Source organism: Epinephelus lanceolatus, chromosome 14, assembly GCF_041903045.1.
Source record: "Epinephelus lanceolatus isolate andai-2023 chromosome 14, ASM4190304v1, whole genome shotgun sequence".
Lineage (NCBI taxonomy): Eukaryota > Metazoa > Chordata > Actinopteri > Perciformes > Serranidae > Epinephelus > Epinephelus lanceolatus.
Window position 1 is genome coordinate 39,065,262 of NC_135747.1, and position 23,535 is coordinate 39,088,796.

The following is a 23,535-nucleotide window of genomic DNA, read 5'->3' on the forward strand; positions in this document are numbered from 1 at the left end:
TCCACTACTTTTTATGTTAATCTTGGACCATGCTGATCCTGACTAGAATTGCTAACACTGATCCAGAACCATCACTGCTATGTTGATGCCAAATTATCCTAAATCCATGTGGCGATGATCCAGGGTCAACATGACCATGTGGTGCTAGATCAACATGAGTGCTGCAATCTTACAAAACAAAAGCTTATTATAGGTTATAAAAAAGGAGGGACTGTGTGTTGATCACAGGTATTTGCAACTGAAAAATAACATCATCCTTTCTGTTTGTTAAAGAACGATATTCTGTTTTATTGGCAAGTTCACTCGTTAGCATACTCTACCCACTTAGCAAGCTAATTTGCTAACCCTGCAGTAGCATGTAAGGATTTTGTTAAATCTAACCAACGCCAATTTGGGAAATGTAGCATAGTAGAAGAAGCACAAAGGAATTCTGAAAGAAGCCCAGGAGAAGCAGACTGATGATGTCAGAGGGCTGCGATTGGTTGATTGCAATGTTGGTGTGAGATGCTGATCGAGGAACGTGTCCTACTTGTCAAAATAACGGCATGCGTCCTGTCAGGAACTTGTGACTGAAGAGAGCAAATGTTCTCTGGAAGCTTTAAAGCCACTGTGGCCGTAATGTGCGTTACCAATCCAGGATTAATTATATACACAATGATTCTTAAACACAAACGTGTTGTTTTACTCAGGAAAACCGAGCTCTGTATCCACCTTATTCCTCGCCCCCATGACACCTCGAGTGAATTATAGGCACGGCTTCTGGCGCTGAATCAGAACCAGTGTTTTCGTATTGTAACAGTGTTGAACGGTATGCTAACGGTACGCTAATCCTGTATTCTGACACAATTTGGAAATATAACGTTGAACACACCTCCTGTTACACCTCAGACAGTAATGTGATCATACCTCTGGTGTCTCTGACAGACGTCTCAAAACATTTGTTTCTTTCTTAACCAAGCATGTTAGCGATTAACTTGCCTTGTTCCGTTAGCATATTGTTAAATTTAAGAGCCCGAGCTAACTAACAGTAAACATCAACTCCTAAAATATGATTTATGATTTGTTACAACTCAACAGACAGTAACATGAGTCAAACAATTTAATTACTGTATTAATTAATTCAGTATTAATTTCAGCTCCATGTAAAGTGAATAAACATGTTACCAGCTAACGCTCCGCTCATCTGCCTAATGAAACAGTTTAAACATTTTTGTCACTGCTGACTCATTTAATTGAAGTTCGGCAGCAGACATAATATCGGTGATATAAAGTAGTAGTGCTAAAACAAATAACTTCAGCCGTTCATTTTTATGTGATATTAAAGAATTAAATCACTCAGCCCAGTGTACTCTAATTTAAGTCTGCCATCTGTACATGCCAAATGTAACAGGACATTTTCTGTCATTTTAACTGGCATGTGGCATGTTAAAATGATAGATTTTTACCCGTTTAAACAAATTTGACTTAATACAAATGTCCAAACGTTAAGAGCCCTTACACGTTCCATAGTTTCAGTCTGTGGCTGCACCTGTAACCACCCTACAGTGATGTCACAGTGTCCTGGAGTACACCTGTACATGACTGCAGCCAGGTGAGATGTTGAACCACCGGAGGGCAGCACAGACAAGACTTACATCTGTCCAGTTAAATGATAGTGATGTAATGTGGTTGTTACAGGACAATCTCTCAAAAAACACAATCAGATGACACAATTTTTAATACAAAAATCTGTTTATTTGTTGTGAACATTTGGCATAAAGTTTATGATTTAGAACACGTTTGTGATCAAGTGAAAAACCTGAGCAGGTAATGCACACAAACAGTAAACACCAAGAGGAACATGGCAGCTCTGAGTGAAAACCTTCATCTTGATCATGATTAACCTTCATTACTGCTGCAGAGAATTTATTTTATTTAAATGTTTGTAGAGTGAAGCTCCAGGAAGTCCTGTTTGAGTTTAAAGCCTGAAGTTTTCTAAGGTAAACATAAGAGGAATGAATATTTTTAACAGACTGCAGTGGTTTTACCAAAGTACATTTTACAGTGTCTCTGCTCTCAAACGTCACCGCTGTTTTAACTTGAACCCTGTTGGAAACTTCACATATCCAGTATTTTAGGTTGCTGTGGTCTTTAGACTCTCTTCATGCCGCGCGCCATCAGGCAGGCAAACACCGTCATCACCATCTTAGGTTTGACCTCCACCAGGTCCTCAGGAAGAGCGTACACGCGGGCGCCAATCTTCCTCGCCATGGAGATGGCGTACCTGGAAACACATAATGACAAACAGCATGTGGTGAGAAAAACATCTCTCTCTGACTGTTATGGCTTTTATGGCGTTCACACCATAAAAGCTCTGACTGTTATGGCTTTTATGGCGTTCACACCATGACTTTTGAATTAAAGACATAACTGTGACTTTTTATTCACGATTTTGGTCGACATACTATACTATGACTTTTTGTCGTGATTTTTGACGACATACTATACTTTGACTTTCTTTCACGATTTTTGACGACATACTATGATGTTTTGTCGTGATTTTGGACGACATACTATACTATGACTTTTTTTTTCACGATTTTGGACGACATACTATACTATGATGTTTTGTCGTGATTTTGGACGACATAATATACTATGACTTTTTTTTTTTTTTCAGGATTTTGGACGACATACTATAGTATGATGTTTTGTGATTTTTGACGACATACTATAGTTGGGCATTTTTTCACAAAGTTTGACGACATGCTATACTATTCCATTTTTTCAGATTTTTGACGACATACCATACTATTATACGATGTTTAATATGTATGTATGTATTTTAGTATTGTGATGACCCCTCTGCTCCACTAGGTGTCCTCGGCCTGCTTTTTTGGCTCTTTCTCTCACAGGATCTGGATCAAGACAGAGGGTCGTCATTAACCTAAGGAGGCACACCTGGGCCGGATGTGGTTCATGACATGAAAGCTCACCCCCTTCAAAGGTCTCTCTCTTTTCCATCGTGGGCGCAGCTGCTGTGGTTTTGGATTACTGTAGATATTTCCATGCACCCATATGACATGACTGATTACTGACCTCCATGACTGTTCTGTTATTTATAATTACTTTTGTCAATAAATTTGCTTCTCCCCTTTTGTAAACTTGTTTTGCCTCCAATCCTTGTTGAAGCTGTTGAGCCGGGTTATAAAACTTAATTTTTTTTTTCTGATATTTTTCATTGCATCACTTTTAATGGCATACTATAACAACGACAATTTTTCATGAAAAACTGTGATATATTATACCGTGACATTTCATGACATCCTATATTAAGGCATATATTATGTCATAAGTTGTCAAAAATTGTAGAAAAACGTCATAGTATAGCATGTCGTCAAAAATCATGACAAAACGTCATATAGTATAGTAGACTTCTGCACAACACAATGGTGGTCCCAACCCCATTGATAAAGCAAGAAATTCCACTAATTAACCCTGATAAGGCACACCTGTGAAGTGGAAACCATTTCAGGTGACTACCTCTTGAAGCTCATCGAGAGAATGCCAAGAGTGTGCAAAGCAGTAATCAGAGCAAAGGGTGGCTATTTTGAAGAAACTAGAATATAAAACATGTTTTCAGTTATTTCACCTTTTTTTGTTAAGTACATAACTCCACATGTGTTCATTCATAGTTTTGATGCCTTCAGTGAGAATCTACAATGTAAATAGTCATGAAAATAAAGAAAACGCATTGAATGAGAAGGTGTGTCCAAACTTTTGGCCTGTACTGTATGTCGTCAAAAATCATGACAAAACGTCAGTATAGTATGTCGTCAAAAATCATGACAAAACGTCATAGTATAGTATATCGTTAAAAATCAAGAAAAAACGTCATAGTATAGTATGTCATCAAAAAATGTGAAAAAACGTCAAAGTATAGTATGTCGTCAAAAATCATGACAAAACGTCATAGTATAGTATATCGTTAAAAATCAAGGAAAAACATAGTATAGTATGTTGTCACAAATCACAAAGAAAGTCATAGTATAGTATGTCGTCAAAAATTGTGAAAAAAAACATCATAGTATAGTATGTCGTCAAAAATTGCGAAAAAAACAGTATAGTATGTCGTCAAAAATTGTGAAAAAAACAGTATAGTATGTCGTCAAAAATTGTGAAAAAAACATAGTATAGTCAAAAATTGTGAAAAAACGTCAAAGTATAGTATGCTGTCAAAATTCACGAAAAAACATCATAGTATAGTATGTCGTCAAAAAGTGAAAAAACATAGTATAGTATGTCGTCAAAAAGTGAAAAAACGTCATAGTATAATATGTAATTGAAAATTGTAAAAAAAACAGAGTATGTCGTCAAAAATCACGGAAAAAACGTCATAGTATAGTATGTCATCAAAAATTGTGAAAAAACGTCATAGTATAGTATGTCATCAAAAAATGTGAAAAAACGTCAAAGTATAGTATGTCGTCAAAAATCATGACAAAACGTCATAGTATAGTATGTCGTTAAAAATCAAGAAAAAACGTCATAGTATAGTATGTCGTCAAAAATCATGACAAAACGTCGTAGTATAGTATGTCGTTAAAAATCAAGAAAAAACGTCATAGTATAGTATGTCGTCACAAATCACAAAGAAAGTCATAGTGTAGTATGTCGTCAAAAATTGTGAAAAAAAACATCATAGTATAGTATGTCGTCAAAAATTGCGAAAAAAACAGTATAGTATGTCATCAAAAATTGTGAAAAAAACATCATAGTCAAAAATTGTGAAAATTGTGAAAAAACGTCAAAGTATAGTATGTCATCAAAATTCACGAAAAAACTTCATAGTATAGCATGTCCTCAAAAATCGTGAAAAAACATCAAAGTATAGTATGTCATCAAAAATCACGAAAAAACGTCATAGTATAGTATGTCGTCAAAAATTGTGAAAAAAAACATCATAGTATAGTATGTCGTCAAAAATTGCGAAAAAAACAGTATAGTATGTCGTCAAAAATTGTGAAAAAAACAGTATAGTATGTCGTCAAAAATTGTGAAAAAAACATAGTATAGTCAAAAATTGTGAAAAAACGTCAAAGTATAGTATGCTGTCAAAATTCACGAAAAAACATCATAGTATAGTATGTCGTCAAAAAGTGAAAAAACATAGTATAGTATGTCGTCAAAAAGTGAAAAAACGTCATAGTATAATATGTAATTGAAAATTGTAAAAAAAACAGAGTATGTCGTCAAAAATCACGGAAAAAACGTCATAGTATAGTATGTCATCAAAAATTGTGAAAAAACGTCATAGTATAGTATGTCATCAAAAAATGTGAAAAAACGTCAAAGTATAGTATGTCGTCAAAAATCATGACAAAACGTCATAGTATAGTATGTCGTTAAAAATCAAGAAAAAACGTCATAGTATAGTATGTCGTCAAAAATCATGACAAAACGTCGTAGTATAGTATGTCGTTAAAAATCAAGAAAAAACGTCATAGTATAGTATGTCGTCACAAATCACAAAGAAAGTCATAGTGTAGTATGTCGTCAAAAATTGTGAAAAAAAACATCATAGTATAGTATGTCGTCAAAAATTGCGAAAAAAACAGTATAGTATGTCATCAAAAATTGTGAAAAAAACATCATAGTATAGTCAAAAATTGTGAAAATTGTGAAAAAACGTCAAAGTATAGTATGTCATCAAAATTCACGAAAAAACTTCATAGTATAGCATGTCCTCAAAAATCGTGAAAAAACATCAAAGTATAGTATGTCATCAAAAATCACGAAAAAACGTCATAGTATATTATGTTGTCAAAAATTTTGAAAAATGTCATAGTATAACATGTCATTAAAAATCAAGAAAAAAAGTCATAGTATAGTTTGTCGTCAAAAATTGTGAAAAAACGTCATAGTATACCATATCGTCAAAAATCACGAAAAAAAATCATCGCATAGTATGTTGTCAAAAATTTAAAAAAAAAAACGTCATAGTATAGTATGTCGTCAAAAATCGTGAAAAAACATCCAAGTATAGTATGTCATTAAAAATTGTAAAAAAAAAAAAGTCATAGTATAGCATGTCGTCAAAATACTGAAAAAACGTCATAGTATAGTATGTCGTCAAAAACTGTGAAAAACATCATAGTATAGTATGTCGTCAAAGATCACAACAAAACATCAAAGTATTGTATGTCGTCAAAAATCATGAAAAAACGTCAGTATAGTATTTCGTCAGAAATCACGAAAAAACGTCATAGTATAGTATGTCGTCAGAAATCACGAAAAAACGTCATAGTATAGCATGTCGTCAAAAATCACGAAAAAACGTCATAGTGTAGTATGTCGTCAAAAATAAATAAATATTAATGATACTATACTATGAGTTGTTATTCAAATTTTTTGACACTATATTATGACATTTCTATGACATCATGTACCATGACATCTTGCATGTATTTTTAATGACATATAGAACTATGACACTTATTTGGTATACTACACAATGACTTTTTGTCTCCATCTCTCTCTTTGATTTCTCTTTTGTTACTAATTATTATGTGAAATAATCAGTGAATAAATGTGTCCATACTTTGCGTTGTTGAGCTTCTCCTCCTCAGTCAGGTCTTCTGTCTTCAGCAGGTCGTATCTGATTGATCCAGGCTGGATGGCATCGATCAGGTCCAGAACTGGCATACTGCTACTGATGGATCCGTCCTACACACACAATACATACTGACAGTCAAACTATTTCTTTGACCAATACTTAGAGGATATAACTGTATATACAATATGTCCAGGAGGCAGATTCTGTGACCTAAATCCTTGTGTAAATACAGTATTAAAAAAAGTTATAATTTGAACATTATGTGATCTAATGTACAGGATGATTTTGCTTCCAAATAGTTTTTGATATGATTTGGTTTATGAAACGTTCATATTCTGAGGTTTAACACAAAAGCCTCAACTCTGAGTAGCCCCAACACCATGTCACATCATTTCTGGGTAACAAAAACCTTCAAACATACCCATACCATACATATTTTTGACCCTCCGTGTGTCTCAGTTACCTTGAAGCTGGAGATGGTTGGTTTGCCGGCCTGTGTGAGCGTGTCGTTGACCCAGGACACAATGGTGTCGTCGTTTACTTTCTGCCCATCGCCCAGGTCCTCCAGGATGTTCAGTGTGTATCTGAGGGAACAGACAGCGGTCAGAGGAGGGGTTTCAAAATAAAAGCTTTAAATTAAATTTAAATAAAAAGACTTTAGAATGAAAAGTTGTAAACACAGGAGAGTTGTTACCTCCTCATGAGCTGCCAGAGCAGAGCGAGGGTGAGGGTTCGATTCCCAGCGTTCAGGTCCTGACCTGCGATTCCCACCAGAGAGAATTTGGCCTCCTTCTTTCCCAGCTCGATTGCGTAGTTACAGTTCTCCAGCTGGAACAGAAAGAAGAGTCATATTTCAGTCACAGCTGAGCTGATCTGCACAAAGGACAAGAAATATTTGCTGAGAGTATTTGTTGATTTTCACAGAGCGACACAAACAGTTTGTCTCTGCTCTCACAGCCAGTCCCAAATCCAAACTACACACTGATTCTAAGCAGGTTTGTGTGTTCAAAACTGAAGAGCAACACAATTAAGTATGAAAAGTAGGCAAACTAAATATGTTTGATTTCTCGAGTGTGCTGTCAGACACGATTCTCCCACAATGCAGTGCACAAAGAGGATGGTGCTCACAGCTGGACAAAACTAAAATAAATTCTAGCACAGTTTCAATATTAGTGTCAGCTGACCACATGTCTCCCCTTCTGTTCCTGAGATGTGTCATGAGAAATGTTGCCATGATTACGGTATGAATTCTTGAGTTATGGACAAAAACATGTTTTGTGAGGTCACAGTGACCTTTGAACTTCAGCCCTCGACCACTAAATTCTAACCAATTCATCCTTGACTCCAGGTGGATGTTTGGGATAAATTGAAAGAAATAATCCCTCAAAGTGTATTTTACATATTGTGCTCATGAGAATGCCACAGACAAGCTCACAGTGACCTTGACCTTTGACCACCAAAATCATTAATTCATCATGAACTCAAAGTGGATGTTAGTGCTTAATTTGAAGAAAAAAAAACATCAAGAGTTTCTTGAGATGGACACAAGGTTACAGTGACCTTGACCTTCAACCACCAAATTCTAATCAGTTCATCATTGACTCAAAGTGGACGTAAGTGTCAAATTTGAAAAAAAAAAAAAAATCCCTCAATGTGTTTTTGAGATATTGTGTTCATGACACAGATAAAGTCACAGTGACCTTGACCTTTGACCAACAAAATCTAATAAAATCTAATCAGTTCATCCTCAAAAAAATCTGCATTTGAGATATCATGTTCACAAGAATGAGATAAACACACGGTCACAGTGACCTTGACCTTTGACCAATAATCATTAATATTTTTGTTTGTTTTGTTTTTTAACTTTATGGCCATATCAGCAATGAACAGTTAATTAACACTGCAGAACAAAAATCACCTCGAGAGTAGGTCCCTTAAGCTGTTCTTGAGATACTGGATTCATGAGTGTGACAGACAAGGTCACAATGACTTTGACCTTTGACCACCAAAATCTACAGTCATCAGTTCATCCTTGACTCAAAGTGGATGTTTGTGCCAAATTTGAAAATACTCCCTCAAGGTGTTCTTGAGATTTTGTTTGAACAAGAATGACACAAACTGTCTCATTTAACCCTCAGAGTAAAATAAAAAACAAGAGTGATCCCCGATTCATTTATGTTGCCATGTTTTTGGCACAATTTGTTGTATTCTGTCATTTTTGATAATAATAAACTCTTAAAAAATTATACATTTATTAAACAGTGGAAAAAAACTCTGCCTCATTCACGATGTTGACGCATGACACAGACATGAACTCTTCTGTCGTACCTTCTTCATGTTGCTGCCCAGTTTGGGGTAGGGAGGCTTGTTGACTTTGTCCCAGTCCACTGGTACCTTGATCTTCTCGTACAGCTGGAAGATCACCAGGGCGTCGTCAATGTCTCTGTAACACACGCAGTTCACGTTATAACCTGTCCTGTAGCGCCACCATCAGGATCATTATTGGTGCATGAGGCTCCACATTATCATGAAGTGTGAAGCAGGTAAAATAAAAGCCAGATAAGAAGGAAAAGAAGAAGAAGAGCGTTCTTACGCATAGAGGTGGTTGACACGAGGGTTGACGCCCAGAGAGTTCATCCAGTTCCTGAAGGTTCGCTCCTCTCTGGTCTCACCTGGAGGAAAAACATCAACAGGAAGTTTTTATAATCTGTGTGCTTCTGATACTCTCCCTCACACTGATGAGAACACACCTGCTGCTTTGTTACCTGAAGTTATTTGAAAAGATAATAAAGCCAATGCAGGAAAAACTTTCTTGTCGACATCTCAAAGAAAAATATTTTATAAAGAGGTTTTGGAGTGAGAAAGAAAGAAGAAGAAAGTTTCATCCACCTTCGATGGAGCTCCAGTCGATGTCCTGGTTCTCGGGTTTCTTCAGAGCGGGGTACTTGTTGAACAGATTGGCGACAAAAGCCAAGTTCAGTTTGGGGTTGCCACGGATGACGTCTGTGGGCATGACGAACTGTCTGCAGCCGAGCCGGTCGGCCTGATCCAGCATGCACTCGGCCCGCTTCAAGTCGTCTTTCTCCTGCAGAGAGACGACGAGGACGACGTCAGAATCAGAATCAGAAATACTTTATTGATCTGTCACTCTGATGTAAAAGATAAAGAATTATAAGAAGCAAGAGGATTAATATTGGATATGCCAATATATAACAGCTCATTCGGTCAATAACCGATATTGATATATCCACTTTTTTCCCCAGTTAATGTTAGTGATCATCAAGTCTCTTCTGTAGTGGAATTAACATCATGTTATGCATAAATACTTTTATCATGACGGCCCACCACCAGATGGAGACATGAAATACAATACTTTTCAGTGTATGTAATATTCACTCATTGTGCAAAATAAGAAAAAGCATGTTGGCTGATTCTTATAGTTCATTTTAAAGCAGATATTGGTGGACACCGATGACGTGCCGATGATATCGTGCATCCCTACTTTATTCCTATAACACACGATCCCTCTCTGTCCTCAGAGCCTCGACATAAACATAAAATAAAAGGTAAAATAAAGGACTAATTAAACGACCACATCTCCCAAGCTTTCAAATTAGAGCTGTTCAATAAAAGTTGTGGGAGCATCTCACCCTGATTCCTGTCATGTCGATGGCGATGGGGGGGACCCCCTCCTCGTCTCCTTTGGGCGCCACCTGGTTCAGGATGTTGTAGTACGCCTTGGAGTCCTGAAACACACAAACAACTGCAGAGTCAAGAGATTTGGCCTTTAACAGAGGAAATAATAAACATATTAATATGTCGTTTTTTAAATTGTTTTGCAGATAGAAAAGCCGCATTATTAGTTTTGTCACTGTGAATCATCTTTTCTTTGACTGAACACATGTTTCTGTTCTCACATCAACAACCAAAGTTCTTTTAACATCACTGTTTGTTGGTCAGCGTGTTTACATGCATGGGTGTGTGTGTGTGTGTGTGTTCACCTTGATGTCGGAGCTGAAGTTGTTGATCTTGCCACAGCCAGCCTCCTCCAGGTGATAGTTGGCCCAACGCAGCAGCAGCTCCTCAGGGGAGAGTTTCATCAGATCCTCCAGACTCTCTCCATCACGAAGCAGAGCCACCAGAGCTGCACACACACACACACACACATTTAAAACCAATATGACACATTGAACTTACACATCATATTAGAAACATCCTTGGTTTAAACACACACACACACCTTCGTTCCTGCTGAGCTCGATGTCGGCGAACAGTCCGATCTTGATGACCTGCCACAGCAGACCCAGGACCAGGTGCTGCCTGCCCTCCTTCAGGTCCTCAGCTCCGATGTTCACCACGTGACAGCCGATGGCTGATGATGAGTTCAGAGCCAGGTTCAGATTCTCCTGTTAGACCAGACGACACAACACAAGATGTAAACACACTCACAGTGAGGTCAACTACAAACATGTTTGTGGTCCTCACTAGTTGGTTTGTGACAGCACTCAGTGTGGTGACAGTGTGTGGGGGAGAGGGTGTAGGAGGTGGTTTGGGAAATGCCCGTAGAGTGATCAGACAGAATCTGACACTTCCTGTCTCACCTGGATGGTGAAAGGTGTGAGCTTCTTCTTGTTGATGGTTCTCTCGTCGATGGTGTCGGGGACAGACAGGTTGATCATCTTACTAACAGGAGACAACATTTAACAGTTACGACACATATAAAGAACAAAACAAAACCTGTGACATACTTTACAGGAACAGTTTGGTGCAACCAATTAATTCACTCTCATGTGAGACCAAATAGAGCAGCAAAGCCTCACATTTGAGAAGCAGGAAATATCACGGTTTTGCATGAAAAATGAATTCAACAATTAGGGACCATGTGACTCTGCAAGAGAAAGAGAAAATCAGATTTTCACAGAGCTCTCTCTCACTCAGTTTCATGGCAAAAATGTCAAAACTTGTCCACGACCTTTCAAGGACATGCATTCAGTAGGGGGCTGCAGGTTAGAATTGAGCCTGTGGTCGCTGTGGCAGGGACGCTGCCTTTGTATGGGACTCCTCCTACACTACTTTCTACACATTCACAGGAGAGTCTCACTTCCTGTAGCAAATGCCACCACACTACCTCACATACTCATAACTGGTCATGAAGGAGAAGTCCACGTTGAAACGTTGTATCATGCAGCCCTACGTTGACGCATATTAGAGCGACGTTATGTCAACAGCTAACTTACAGAAAATAAATTTGTTGTTAGGTGACGTTTCATGAAGGTTAAAGATTACTGTAACAATTATTGTCATTACACACAACAAAATGTCATGACTTTTCCAGGTTTTCCATGACCGTGAGAACCCTGTTCCCAAAATGTCAAACTACTGCTCTATTAAAAGGTAGAGCTTTTCTTCAGGTACCAGAGGACGATGCCGTCTCCCATGGCAGTGAACAGGTCGTTGCTGTTGGGATCCATTGGCAGGACGTGTTTACAGTCGGCATCCTTCTCCAGAGCTTTGTTGATCCAGTTCACAAAGGCCACCTTCTCCTCCTCTGCAGGGGGAAGAAATCCCATGTCAGATCACAGAGAGAAAATCAACAAGTCTCTATAATTTTAACCTCCCGAAAAACAACCTCTAAAACCCCGGCACAGGGTTTAATGTTGAACTCTGAGATACCTGAGTATGAGTGCTGAGTGCCGGACTGCTCTGAGGTTCCCGCCACGTTACAGATTCCCTCCTTTTTATTGATTGCCTTCCTGAAGGTCTTCGCCACCTCGCTGCTCTTCAGCCCGTGAACGATCTGACACACAATACACAATAAGGAAAATATTATCTATTCATGACAAAGGAAATATGTTCAACTTCAAAAAGTACAGCGAGTGAAAAACAGTGAGTTTACAAATATTCATTACATGCAATTATTCAAAGTAATACATTCATTTTATTCATTGGTTTTTGCTTCTTTTCTTTTTTTTTTATCCCTGGGTTTTTCTTTATTGATTTTTATCATTTTATTGTTGTATTTCTTTGTCTTGAAAAATCATATTTTTTATTTCATTGACTTTACATTTATTGATCTTTAACATTTTATTGTTGTAATTTTTTGACTTGCATGATTTAATATTTATTGTTTATTTATTTTGTTTAATTTTATTTTATTGATTGATATGAATTGATTACATTTTTCAAAATTAAATTCTGAATTTTTAGTCTCGCAAAATTTCTTTTTCTTTTTTTCCCATTTATTTTATTTTGACCTAACTGATTTTTAACACGTTATTTTGTCGTTTTTACTCTTGTAAATTTGTATTTATTGGTTATTTATTTATTTATTTGTCTGTGTTATTTCAGTTGAGTTTGGGCTGCATGTCTGTATGAAAGGTGTTAAAAAAATAAATAAAGCTGAAATAAAGTTTAATAAAATAAACTGGAGATGTGAGCACAATGAGTCACCATTAGTGGGCAATATTCTGTCTTTGCTTCAGATAAAACTACATTCTAATATATTAAATCTGGCGTCATTAATCTCTACAGCAGTCTATATTTTTATTAACAGTCAGTCAGATTTCTTTATTATGTTTATAATAATTAAACTAAAATCTACTTGTTTAAATTTGATAGTTTGACAGTATGAACGTCTTTTTTCATTTGGAGGAAACAGCTTCATCCTGCCTGTGAACAAAACACTGTATGTTCTGTTCACACTGTGAAGCTCTCTGTCTGACCTTTGACCTGCAGACATACCTGAGTGAACTCATCGAAGGTGAGCTGGTCACTGGTCTTGGTCAGCTCCTGGATGATCTCTCGGATCTTGTATCCCGGCAGCGGCAGGTTAGCAGCTCTGAAAAGCTCCGTGAGCTCGTCTTTACTGATGAATCCATTGTTGTCCACATCTGGTGGAGGACAGAGAGGTCAGAGGTCAAAAACAGGAAACTTTAACACCATTTTCATTCAGGATCGACACAAAAATGTAATGTTTTTTTCTTGCTAATTGCTGGAGAGACTTACTCTCATGTTTAAAACACCAAATATGTTAAATTACACAGACTTCACTCAGATGAATGAACTCTGCTGCGTCACAAAATAATTTCTGTTTTTTTTTCTCCTTTAGTTTGGTGTTTTTAGATGTAAAATTCTGAAAACAATTAATAATATATAGTTTTAAGAAAGTTTAAATAATTGTTTAAAATATTTCCTGGCAATTTAAATCTTCATTACTCAGATAGGGCAGACTGGTTTGGACTTATTTAAGCAAAATGGAGAAAATGTCACATCTAACCCAGTAGCTTTGCAAAAAGAAGGAAGTTGTCTCTGTGATTTGGTGCATAACAAACACAGTGTAACAGAAACATAATTAACAAAAATTTACAAAAGAAAATATGAAAAAATATAAGAAATACATAAAAACACATCTGTTTGTGTGCAGGAAGTGCAAAACTTCCCAGTATCAAGTACAAAGAATTGATAAATAATTTTATTTATCCAGAGGGAAACTGTTGTGCAGCAGCTGCAGTACGAAATAAAATAAAAAATAAACAATAATTATAAAGATCAGGGTGATGCAAAAAACAAACTGACACAATTCCAGAAATATAAACTTGTTCCAGAAAAGGTCGAATCAAAAACATCCAAAGTGTGACATGTTTTTGGGGCACCAGACTCTGAATCAAAATCCAAAGAGGAAATGACAGAAACCACTGACAGCTGGTTCACTTACCAATTTTGGCGAAAGCTTCTCTGAGTTCCTCTAGCTCCTCCGCAGAGATCGGCGTTGGGGCGGCCATATTGGGAACCTGAAACTGAGACAGAGCACAGAAACATCCTTAAATGTAAAGTGAGAACCTGCAGGACCGGTTGGCAGACGTGTGCGGCAGAGCAGAGCAGGAGGAAGTTAGGATCTCCTGATGTTGTGATGAAAACTGCTCACAGTTCTCACTTCTGCCTGCCTTCAACTTCCTGCTGCTGCTGCTGCTGAACTTCCTGTCGGACAGAGAAGCATTTCTTTGTGTGTACTGTAATAAGATCTGCTGGTCCCACAGGTGTCTGATGACAGATGCACACACACTATTGACCTTAAAAATGAGTAAAATCGACGCAGCAGAATCAGAGATAAACTATTTGTTATTCCACCCAATCAAAACTTGTCACAACCTTACGCCTACATTACCCATAATGCAGCTCATTCACCAACAGTTCTGTTTGTGTGTTAATGTTGTTAGCAGCAGAGGTCTGGCAATCACACTTCTTTCTAACTCCACACCTCCAGATTTTTTTTACTTTTCAAACTTGTCGTCTTCAACCGACGCTGACTCAAGTGACATCACTCGAGGACATTTATCGGACGTCACACAGCTCCAGATTTATACTACTATAAACACGTGCAGGAAAACTCCACCACACCCGGAGACACAAAGCATCCTCTGGAGATATTACATGTTAATCAGTGAGATTTCGAGGAGAATGGCAGGTGGATTTCATTTCATTCGTACAGAACCAGGACGGCTGTTTCTAGTCTTTATGCTAAGCTAAGCTAACGGGCTGCTGTAGCTTCATGTGTGGTATCAATCTTTGCATCTCCACAAGAAAGCAAATACCATAAAACTTCAAATATAAAACAAAACAAAACTTTGTGGAGATCAGTTTTGTGTGGAAGGAATTAAAGGCCTGTCTCAAATATAGGCCGGTTTAGTTCAGTGGTTTAAGCAAATAATAGCCCGGGCTAATAATTGAAGTTTTATGATACGCTCCCAAAATGTTGAACTATTCCTTTAAAGCTTCTGAAGGAGGCACTGCAGGTAATTTGAGGTTCAGAAATTGATTTTAACTTCCACACTTCTACATTATGTGTTCTAATGTGAAGGTTTTGAGTCTGCAGAAAAGACAAAGCTGCAGATGAGGAAGAGTGAAGCGATTCAGAGAAGTAGGTGATCACATGACACAAAGGGCATTTTATTTCAGTCTGTGGTGATTCACTGTCAGTGTGTGTGTGTGTGTGTGTGTGTGTGTGTGTCCTTTTTAGGAGATGGAGTTAAATGTGAACATGGAGGAGGCCGTTAAGAAAGACTTGCTGTGTGTTACACTTCAAACCACAAAGACGACGACTGACTTCAACCTTTAAGACGAGTGATTCAACTTCCTGCTCCGCTCAGAGAGAAACGTACCCTGATGGTGATGTATGCGGAGAGGAAGTACGACACTATAAAGTCATATATGTGCACAACATACATACTGACAGGTCTGTGCTGTTCAATCAAATGAGGAAAAAGAAATGTAGATTTTATGTCCACATAAGGAAACAGTATCTCTTACAAACATTGTTGCAACACTTTGCAACTACCTAAACACAGTTTGTCTTTCAAAATGAACATTTAAACAAAACCACATTTTCCCCTGATGTTATCTAAAGTGCTTCTGTTACTTAAAATGTACGAAAACTTCACACTGGTCTCAGGATGTGGTCAGTGGTCTCTGCAGTCAAAGTCCTGCGGCTTTCACACCCACCGTTCACCCTGACCACCTCTGCATGAAACAACAAACAAACACCTTCTCTGGACAAAATGCCATCAGTGAACTTGATCCAGGCAGCAATCACTCAGAATTCATTTATAATTTCTTGCAAACTTAATTACAAATTAAATAGTGTTTCTCCAAGTCTTTACCTCGTCTGCCCTCGTCTACAGTAAACCAGAGGATAATTAAACCTGAATCAAACTGTGGTCGACCTGAACAGACTCAAACAGCTCCAACTAACAAACAGTGAAAAAAGCAGCTGTGCATGTAATTTGTCCTACTTCACAGTTCAAAGACTTCACATCTGTAGACCGTGGAACCAATGAGAGGAGAGTAGAGTGACATGTCACTTCCTTTTCTGCCACAAAAGTATAAAGTCACACTGGCTGCAACTTTAACGGTTCATTACACTCCTTTGGTGTCAAAATGAGAAGCTACCAGGTGTAAACAGCTGTAAGTGAAATAAAAATCCATGAAACAATGTTCAGGTGTTACTGAGCAGATAAAACTTTATCTTAATTTGTTATAAAGACGAACTAGCTGACAAATATTTGATAACTCCATGCTGTCATTATTTTTGGTCAACTCAGCTATGGATATATCTACAATAAGATAATATTGACCCATTTATCCATCAGAGTGTGGAGGAGATGAGGACTAAAAGCTCCAGTGTGGATTTAGGGGATATATTGGTGGAAATTGAATATAATGAGTATATTTTCTTTAGTGTATAATCACCTGAAAATAAGAATCATAGTGTTTTCGTTACCTTAGAATGAGCTGTTTATATCTACACAGGGAGCAGGTCCTCATCTCTGGAGAACACCATGTTGCACCACCATGTTTCTACAGTAGCCCAGAATGGACAAACCAAACACTGGCTCTTGATAGGGACATTCGTGTTTTTGTGTTGGCCACTATAGTTAGCAGCCTCTCAGCAATAAAAGCATTAGAAACTTTTCTTCTTTTTAGGTGATAGGCTAGTGACCTGTCTCCACTGAGTCAAGCAGTGTCAGAGAAACACTGATCTTTTAACAGCTTCAGTGTTTTAAGTGGTTTAAATCAGCTAGTCTGTTTGTTTTGGAGAAGAAGAGTCATCTGCGGATAATTCAGCTCCTGGTAAAAACCTCCTGAATGTCTGGACTGTAAGTTATAATTATAACAATAACATTTTTTTAAATATAGCACTTTTCACAGAAATAAAAGTCATAGAGTGCTTTAAAAACGCAATAAAACAATAAAACAGACCAACAATAAAACAATCAATCAATAAAATCAAAGGCAACAAATTGAAAGTAAAAGTAAAGACTATAAAACACAGAGCAAACACAGGTCACTGAGGACCCAAAGAGACACACAAAGGAACAAGCAGTTGACCAGTAATACTCAACTTGTGGCCGGTGGGCCAAAACCATCCGACCATTTTATAACTTACAATAAAATTCAAATTAATTCACAGTGGGATGTTTTTGTACTTTGACTGTAAATAAGCGTCTTCAGCTGTTTGTTAAAAGTTTCAAAGGAGACTGACGACCATGCGCCTGATGGAAGAAAGATCCATAGAAGTGGAGCCGCCACTTCACGTCTAGAGCGGGGGACAGCTGATGGGCCCTGGTCAGGAGACCTAAGAGACCTGTCTGTCAATCAACAAATCAATGAGGTCTTAATCTAACTGAAAACAAGCTGAGCTGCAACAGTTTCGTCTTCAACCTGCTTCTACATCTGACACATTCATGTTGCATCACGTCCGTTAGTTCAAGATGCAGCAATGTGTGATTTCTTGCAGCAGATTCTGGAGGCTGAGGCTGAGGCTGAGTCGACTGTTTCCTGTTTGTTCTCAGCTCAGCCTTAATGATAAAATATAACTGATTTCCTATATGAAAATTTCTTATGCATCAGACAAAGATCAAACCACAGCAGCCCACAGCTGTGAAGATTTTATGTGTTGATTTAGTCCTGTCAGATCAGATATCTGTTTGTCCTGAATATTTTTTGGGCATCGAAGCTTCATGGAGAAATATCCTCAATTAATCGAAGTGTTTGCATCTGCCATGTGTAAACTGATGTGACAATAAGCCACTCTGTTAGCATGTAGGTCGCAGTAACATCAGACATAATAGCTACAAAAAAAGCTGAGATAGTTGAGATATAAGGCATAAAATGGAGGATTCAAACAATGATTTGAAACACTTTCCTTCCTGCTCCTGCGCCCTGATTGGCTGCTGTCAGACTGATGCAGTATATCTGTCATCAGGAAGATGATGAGCTCATTATCTGAACACTTCTTTATAACATAATCTCTTTAATCTTTGTGTTTGGGGAACAAAACAAGTCTTTAAGTCCAGTGGCATCACAAATCAGCCCTGACGTTACTTCTGCTCTTCGCTCTGCCCTCACATGAACTATTAGGACATTTAAAAGCTCAGTTTCAGCTTTAAAAGAAAGCAGGAAGCCTGAATTTAAACAGACCACTGACACCTTTTTAAGGATGTTTTTAAGAGACATTTAGTGTCTCCCAGCTCTGACTGCAGGGACACGTGTCTGCAGTGAGTCCTGCAGCTCTGTCCTGTCTGAGGTGCAGAAGCAGAAATGAAACCAAGCACCTAAAATGAACGTTCAGTTCTCTTCATCTCTATCTGAGCTGATTTTAGTGACATGACTCAGTCTGACATTTTAAGGTGCAAAACTGCTGCACTTTTACCTTATTTGTCCATAGAAACCACATCAAGAGGAAGAGGCTCGAGGAAATTTGAAAGGACAGTTTTTACATTTTTGGGGGCGTTTTAAACACTAAACAATTAGTCAGTTAATCAAAAAACTGTGATATCAATCAGTTACAAGAATAACTGGTTGCAGCTCCACAGCCACTCTGTCACAGCCACCTCTGATATTTTTAGGAGCTACAACGAAACAGAAAGTCTAATGTTAGAAATGAAACTTGCAAAATAAAGTTTAGAGATTTCTGCTTTCAAACTGAGAAAACAAACCAGATTCTCATTTGCTCTGATTAAACAAGACAGATTAAATAATTGTGTCACAACTTAGGTAAAAATAAAAAACAGTTGTTGGTGTCAGCTTCTTAAATTTAAGAGCTGCTGTTTTTTTTTCGACTTTTTTTACACTGTAAACTTCAGACAAAATGAGACATTTGAAGGGGTTAACATAACTGGAATATTAGTCAATAACAAAACTAATCGTTGGTTGCAGCCTGGAGCCACTCAGGTTTTACAGAAATCAGCCACCTCTGATATTTTAAAGGAACACTGTGTGAGATTTAGGCCAGTGGCTACCAACTGGACACGGGGTCCAGATTTCTCTTTAGTCATTAGTTCAAGGTCCACACAGTTTAATTTATTCAGCATCATACTTGTGTTTGGTCATGTCGTAAAGCTAGTTTACTGTCTCTGTTAAGTAGCTGTCTGTTAGTCACTCACTCTATGGCAGGCACTTCAAAATAAAAACTCAGTGCTGAAAATTCACTGTACTTAAAAATAAAGTTGCGGTCCATTCAAAATGGGCCCATGACCCACCAGTTGGGAACCACTGATTTAGGGTGATAAAGTGGTATCTAGTGGTGAGGACTGCAGACTGCAACCAGCTGAAACTTCTCCTGGTTAGAATTCATCCAGTGTTCATTGTTCAGGTTTTTACCAGGAGCTGAATCCACAGAGGTCTCCTCCTCTACAAAACAAGTGAACCAGGTCATTTAAACCTCTAGAAACACTGAATAAAGCTTTTTAATGTTACAAATTAGTGTTTCTCTGACGCTGCTCATCACAGAGAGGCCTCTATCTATGGTGGCCAACGTGAAAATGTGAAATTGCAAAAGTGAAAGGCCCTGTCTAGAGCCAGTGTTTGGTTTGGCCCATTTGGGCTACTGTAGAAACGGCTCACTCTAAGGTAGCGAAAACACAAAAATTCTTATTTTCAGGTGATTATACACTAAAGAAAACACTTATTATATGATATTCCATTTCTGCCAACATATCACACTAAATCCAACACACTGGAGCTTTAAAGGAGCTACAACGAAACAGAAAGTTGAAAATGCAACTTGCAAAATAAATTTTTGGGGACTTCTGGTTTCAAACTGACAAAACAAACAGATCCTTTGGTCTGTTTAGACATGAAAGATTAACTGTGATCACTAAAAGCGTGAATTTTTTTTTAATGGAAATAAACTGTCACAACCACAAAGACACAACTTCACTTCATGCAAATTCTCTCCCACAGTGAGTTACTGAGGAGCAGACACAGACAGTGATGTGAATCCATCTTTAAGAATCTATCAATCTGATCAACTAAATGGTTTTAATGACTCTAGTTCAGGTCATGTGACTCGAGTCTACACTTCTGCAATACCAAAAATACTCCATCACAAGGAAAAGTCTAGAGTTATTGCACCTCAGTAAACATACACAAGTATTATTACTAAAGAAGTACATCAAGAAATACTTTATGAGATTAAATTAAGTATTGTAGGAACAATCTGTGAGATAAATACTGAATGCAGCTGTCAGATAAATGTGGAGTAAAAAGTATATTTCCATCTGATATGAATTAGACTGAGGTACAAAGTGGCAGAAAGTAGAAGTAAAAACCTGACTTTAACTGCAGCACTTTTGTAAATGTACTTAGGTACTTTCCAACGCTGGCTGTCACTACATTTCTGAATCACGTTAAGACACTAAAACAGGGCCGCCTGTGAGCAGCGTGGCGTGCGTAAAGCAGATTTGCATGTGCTGAGCCTCATCAGCATGCCTCACACGTGTCATTAACTAAATCCACGGCATTATCCAACATAAAGAGTAAAAGCCTGATGAAACTCGGAGGCCTGAGCTGACATGAGTTTCTGCTTCTGGAGGGATTTTTTTTTCTTTTGCAGTTGAAGTGGAGCTAACCGCAAACTTCCTTTTACAGCTCGCTGCAGTGGTTCAACTTCTCCTTCCTCTCCCCTGAAGGCCTCACTCTGCCTCCGACTGCTCTGAATCTTTTCAGCTCTTTAAAATGGTTTGAAATGATTTTTGTGTAAAACGTGCACAAAGTTATAAACAACGTGAGCGATGCAGGTTTAGTTTTCTGTTGCTACTGTGTGTTTGTTTATGAAGTGGGATTGTTCATGAGAACAAACCTGGACTGCAGTGATGAACATTCGGGGTCTGGACTATGAAAATGTGTGCAATATGCAAAAACATGAGAAAACGAACACATGTCTTCCTCTATTGGTCTTTTCTGCCTTTCCATTTTCACACAAACAAACAGCATTAAATAGAAATCCTCTCGAGTGTCTCTCAGCTCACAGTGATGCCTTCAGGAACACCTGCATGGACCCAAGGCCACCTGATGTCATGTTTGGTTACCTGAGAGGTGAGGTGAGACGGCTGGTGATCTCTAGGCGTGGAGGGTGATCAGTCTCTGCTCCGTCTGGCTGCTGTGCTGCTCACTGCTTGACAGGCAGCGCACTGAGTCGACAACGCATCTATTCAAATCTACGAGGAAGGAAGTGACATGCAACACTTCAGAAACAGGAATGAAAGGCGTTTTGTCTTTATATGGCAATGCACGCTGGCTGCGAGTCAAGGTGACCCCCAGTGCCAGGTTCTGGATGTTGGAGACGTGTTTTACAAGATTCAGAGCACCGTCAGGGAGATTCAGGTGTCACAGGACGGAGAGCTTCAGTTAAATTTCTGTCACATGCAGAACAAGGTGGAGACTGAGACCACTTCAGAAATCTGATCAACTGTCAATTAAACTAAAGTATTTCGGTGCAAGGACCCTGCTCCATTTATTATTATTATTATTCCATGTGAAGAATCTGAAGAGAATGTCTGCCCTTCTGTTCCTCAAATATGATGTTAACTAATGGCTGGAAATGTGATTTTGCAGAACATTATGATGTCACAGTAAAGCTGACCTTTGACCTTTTAGGTATAAGACATCATCACTTCATCACTTTATCCTGTTAGGCATTTTTGCAAAATTAAGGTAGGTGCAGAAGCAATAGAGACAGACAGGTGTTTAACGAGGCAGACAGGTGTTTAGAGAGACAGAGAGATATTTAACGAGACAATCAGGTATGTAGAGAGACAGACAGGTGTTTAGAGAGACAATCAGGTATGTAGAGAGACAGACAGGTGTTTAGAGAGACAATCAGGTATGTAGAGAGACAGACAGGTGTTTAGAGAGACAATCAGGTATGTAGAGAGACAGACAGGTGTATAGATGACCAATCAGACATGTAGAGAGACAGACAGGTGTTTAGAGAGACAGACAGGTGTTTAGAGAGACAATCACGTATGTAGAGAGACAGACAGGTGTTTAGAGAGACAATCAGGCATGTAGAGAGACAGACAGGTGTTTAGAGAGACAATCAGGTATGTAGAGAGACAGACAGGTGTTTAGAGAGACAGACAGGTGTTTAGAGAGACAATCACGTATGTAGAGAGACAGACAGGTGTTTAGAGAGACAATCAGGCATATAGAGAGACAGACAGGTGTTTAGAGAGACAGACAGGTGTTTAACGAGACAATCACGTATGTAGAGAGACAGACAGGTGTTTAGAGAGACAGACAGGTGTTCAGAGAGACAGACAGGTGTTTAGAGAGACAGACAGGTTTTCAGAGAGAGAGACAGGTATGTAGAGAGACAGACAGGTGTTTAGAGAGACAATCAGGCATGTAGAGAGACAGACAGGTGTTTAGAGAGACAATCAGACATGTAGAGAGACAGACAGGTGTTTAGAGAGACAGACAGGTGTTTAGAGAGACAATCACGTATGTAGAGAGACAGACAGGTGTTTAGAGAGACAATCAGGCATGTAGAGAGACAGACAGGTGTTTAGAGAGACAATCAGGTATGTAGAGAGACAGACAGGTGTTAAGAGAGACAGACAGGTGTTTAGAGAGACAATCACGTATGTAGAGAGACAGACAGGTGTTTAGAAAGACAATCAGGTGTTTAGAGAGACAGACAGGTGTTTAGAGAGACAGACAGGTGTTCAGAGAGACAGACAGGTATGTAGAGAGACAGACAGGTGTTTAGAGAGACAATCAGGCATGTAGAGAGACAGACAGGTGTTTAGAGAGACAAACAGGTGTTTAACGAGACAATCACGTATGTAGAGAGACAGACAGGTGTTTAGAAAGACAATCAGGTATGTAGAGAGACAGACAGGTGTTTAGAGAGACAAACAGATGTTTAATGAGACAATCAGGTATGTAGAGAGACAGACAGGTGTTTAGAGAGACAGACAGGTGTTTAATGAGACAATCAGGTATGTAGAGAGACAGACAGGTGTTTAGAGAGACAGACAGGTGTTTAATGAGACAATCAGGTATGTATAGAGACAGACAGGTGTTCAGAGAGACAGACAGGTGTTTAGAGAGACAGACTTGTGTTTAATGAGACAATCAGGTATGTAGAGAGACAGACA

General features: G+C 38.3%; 1 protein-coding gene across 1 annotated transcript; it reads right to left on the reverse strand.

The window, feature by feature from the left end:
* Positions 1-1,712: 1,712 nt before the first annotated feature.
* Positions 1,713-21,591, reverse strand: lcp1 (lymphocyte cytosolic protein 1 (L-plastin)). The gene is made up of 16 exons (XM_033617504.2): positions 21,463-21,591; positions 14,310-14,391; positions 13,337-13,485; positions 12,269-12,392; positions 12,011-12,143; positions 11,197-11,278; positions 10,836-11,001; positions 10,597-10,739; positions 10,246-10,341; positions 9,485-9,680; positions 9,189-9,267; positions 8,924-9,038; positions 7,290-7,423; positions 7,059-7,179; positions 6,581-6,705; positions 1,713-2,263 (listed from the first exon to the last, which is right to left on the reverse strand). The coding sequence occupies exons 2-16, from the start codon at positions 14,374-14,376 to the stop codon at positions 2,131-2,133; spliced, it is 1,863 nt and encodes a 620-aa protein (XP_033473395.2). The 5' UTR covers positions 14,377-14,391; positions 21,463-21,591; the 3' UTR covers positions 1,713-2,130.
* Between the last annotated feature and the right edge of the window lie 1,944 nt (positions 21,592-23,535).

What these genes read in the sequence shown, in the direction of transcription:
- lcp1 (XM_033617504.2), bottom strand. Translation starts at nt 14,376, where the DNA reads ATGGCCGCCCCAACGCCGATCTCTGCGGAGGAGCTAGAGGAACTCAGA. An exon ending in AGAAGCTTTCGCCAAAATTG is followed by an intron (nt 13,486 to 14,309) that starts GTAAGTGAACCA and finishes GTCCTCCACCAG; the next exon opens with ATGTGGACAACAATGGATTC. An exon ending in CAACCATCTCCAGCTTCAAG is followed by an intron (nt 6,706 to 7,058) that starts GTAACTGAGACA and finishes TTGTGTGTGTAG; the next exon opens with GACGGATCCATCAGTAGCAG.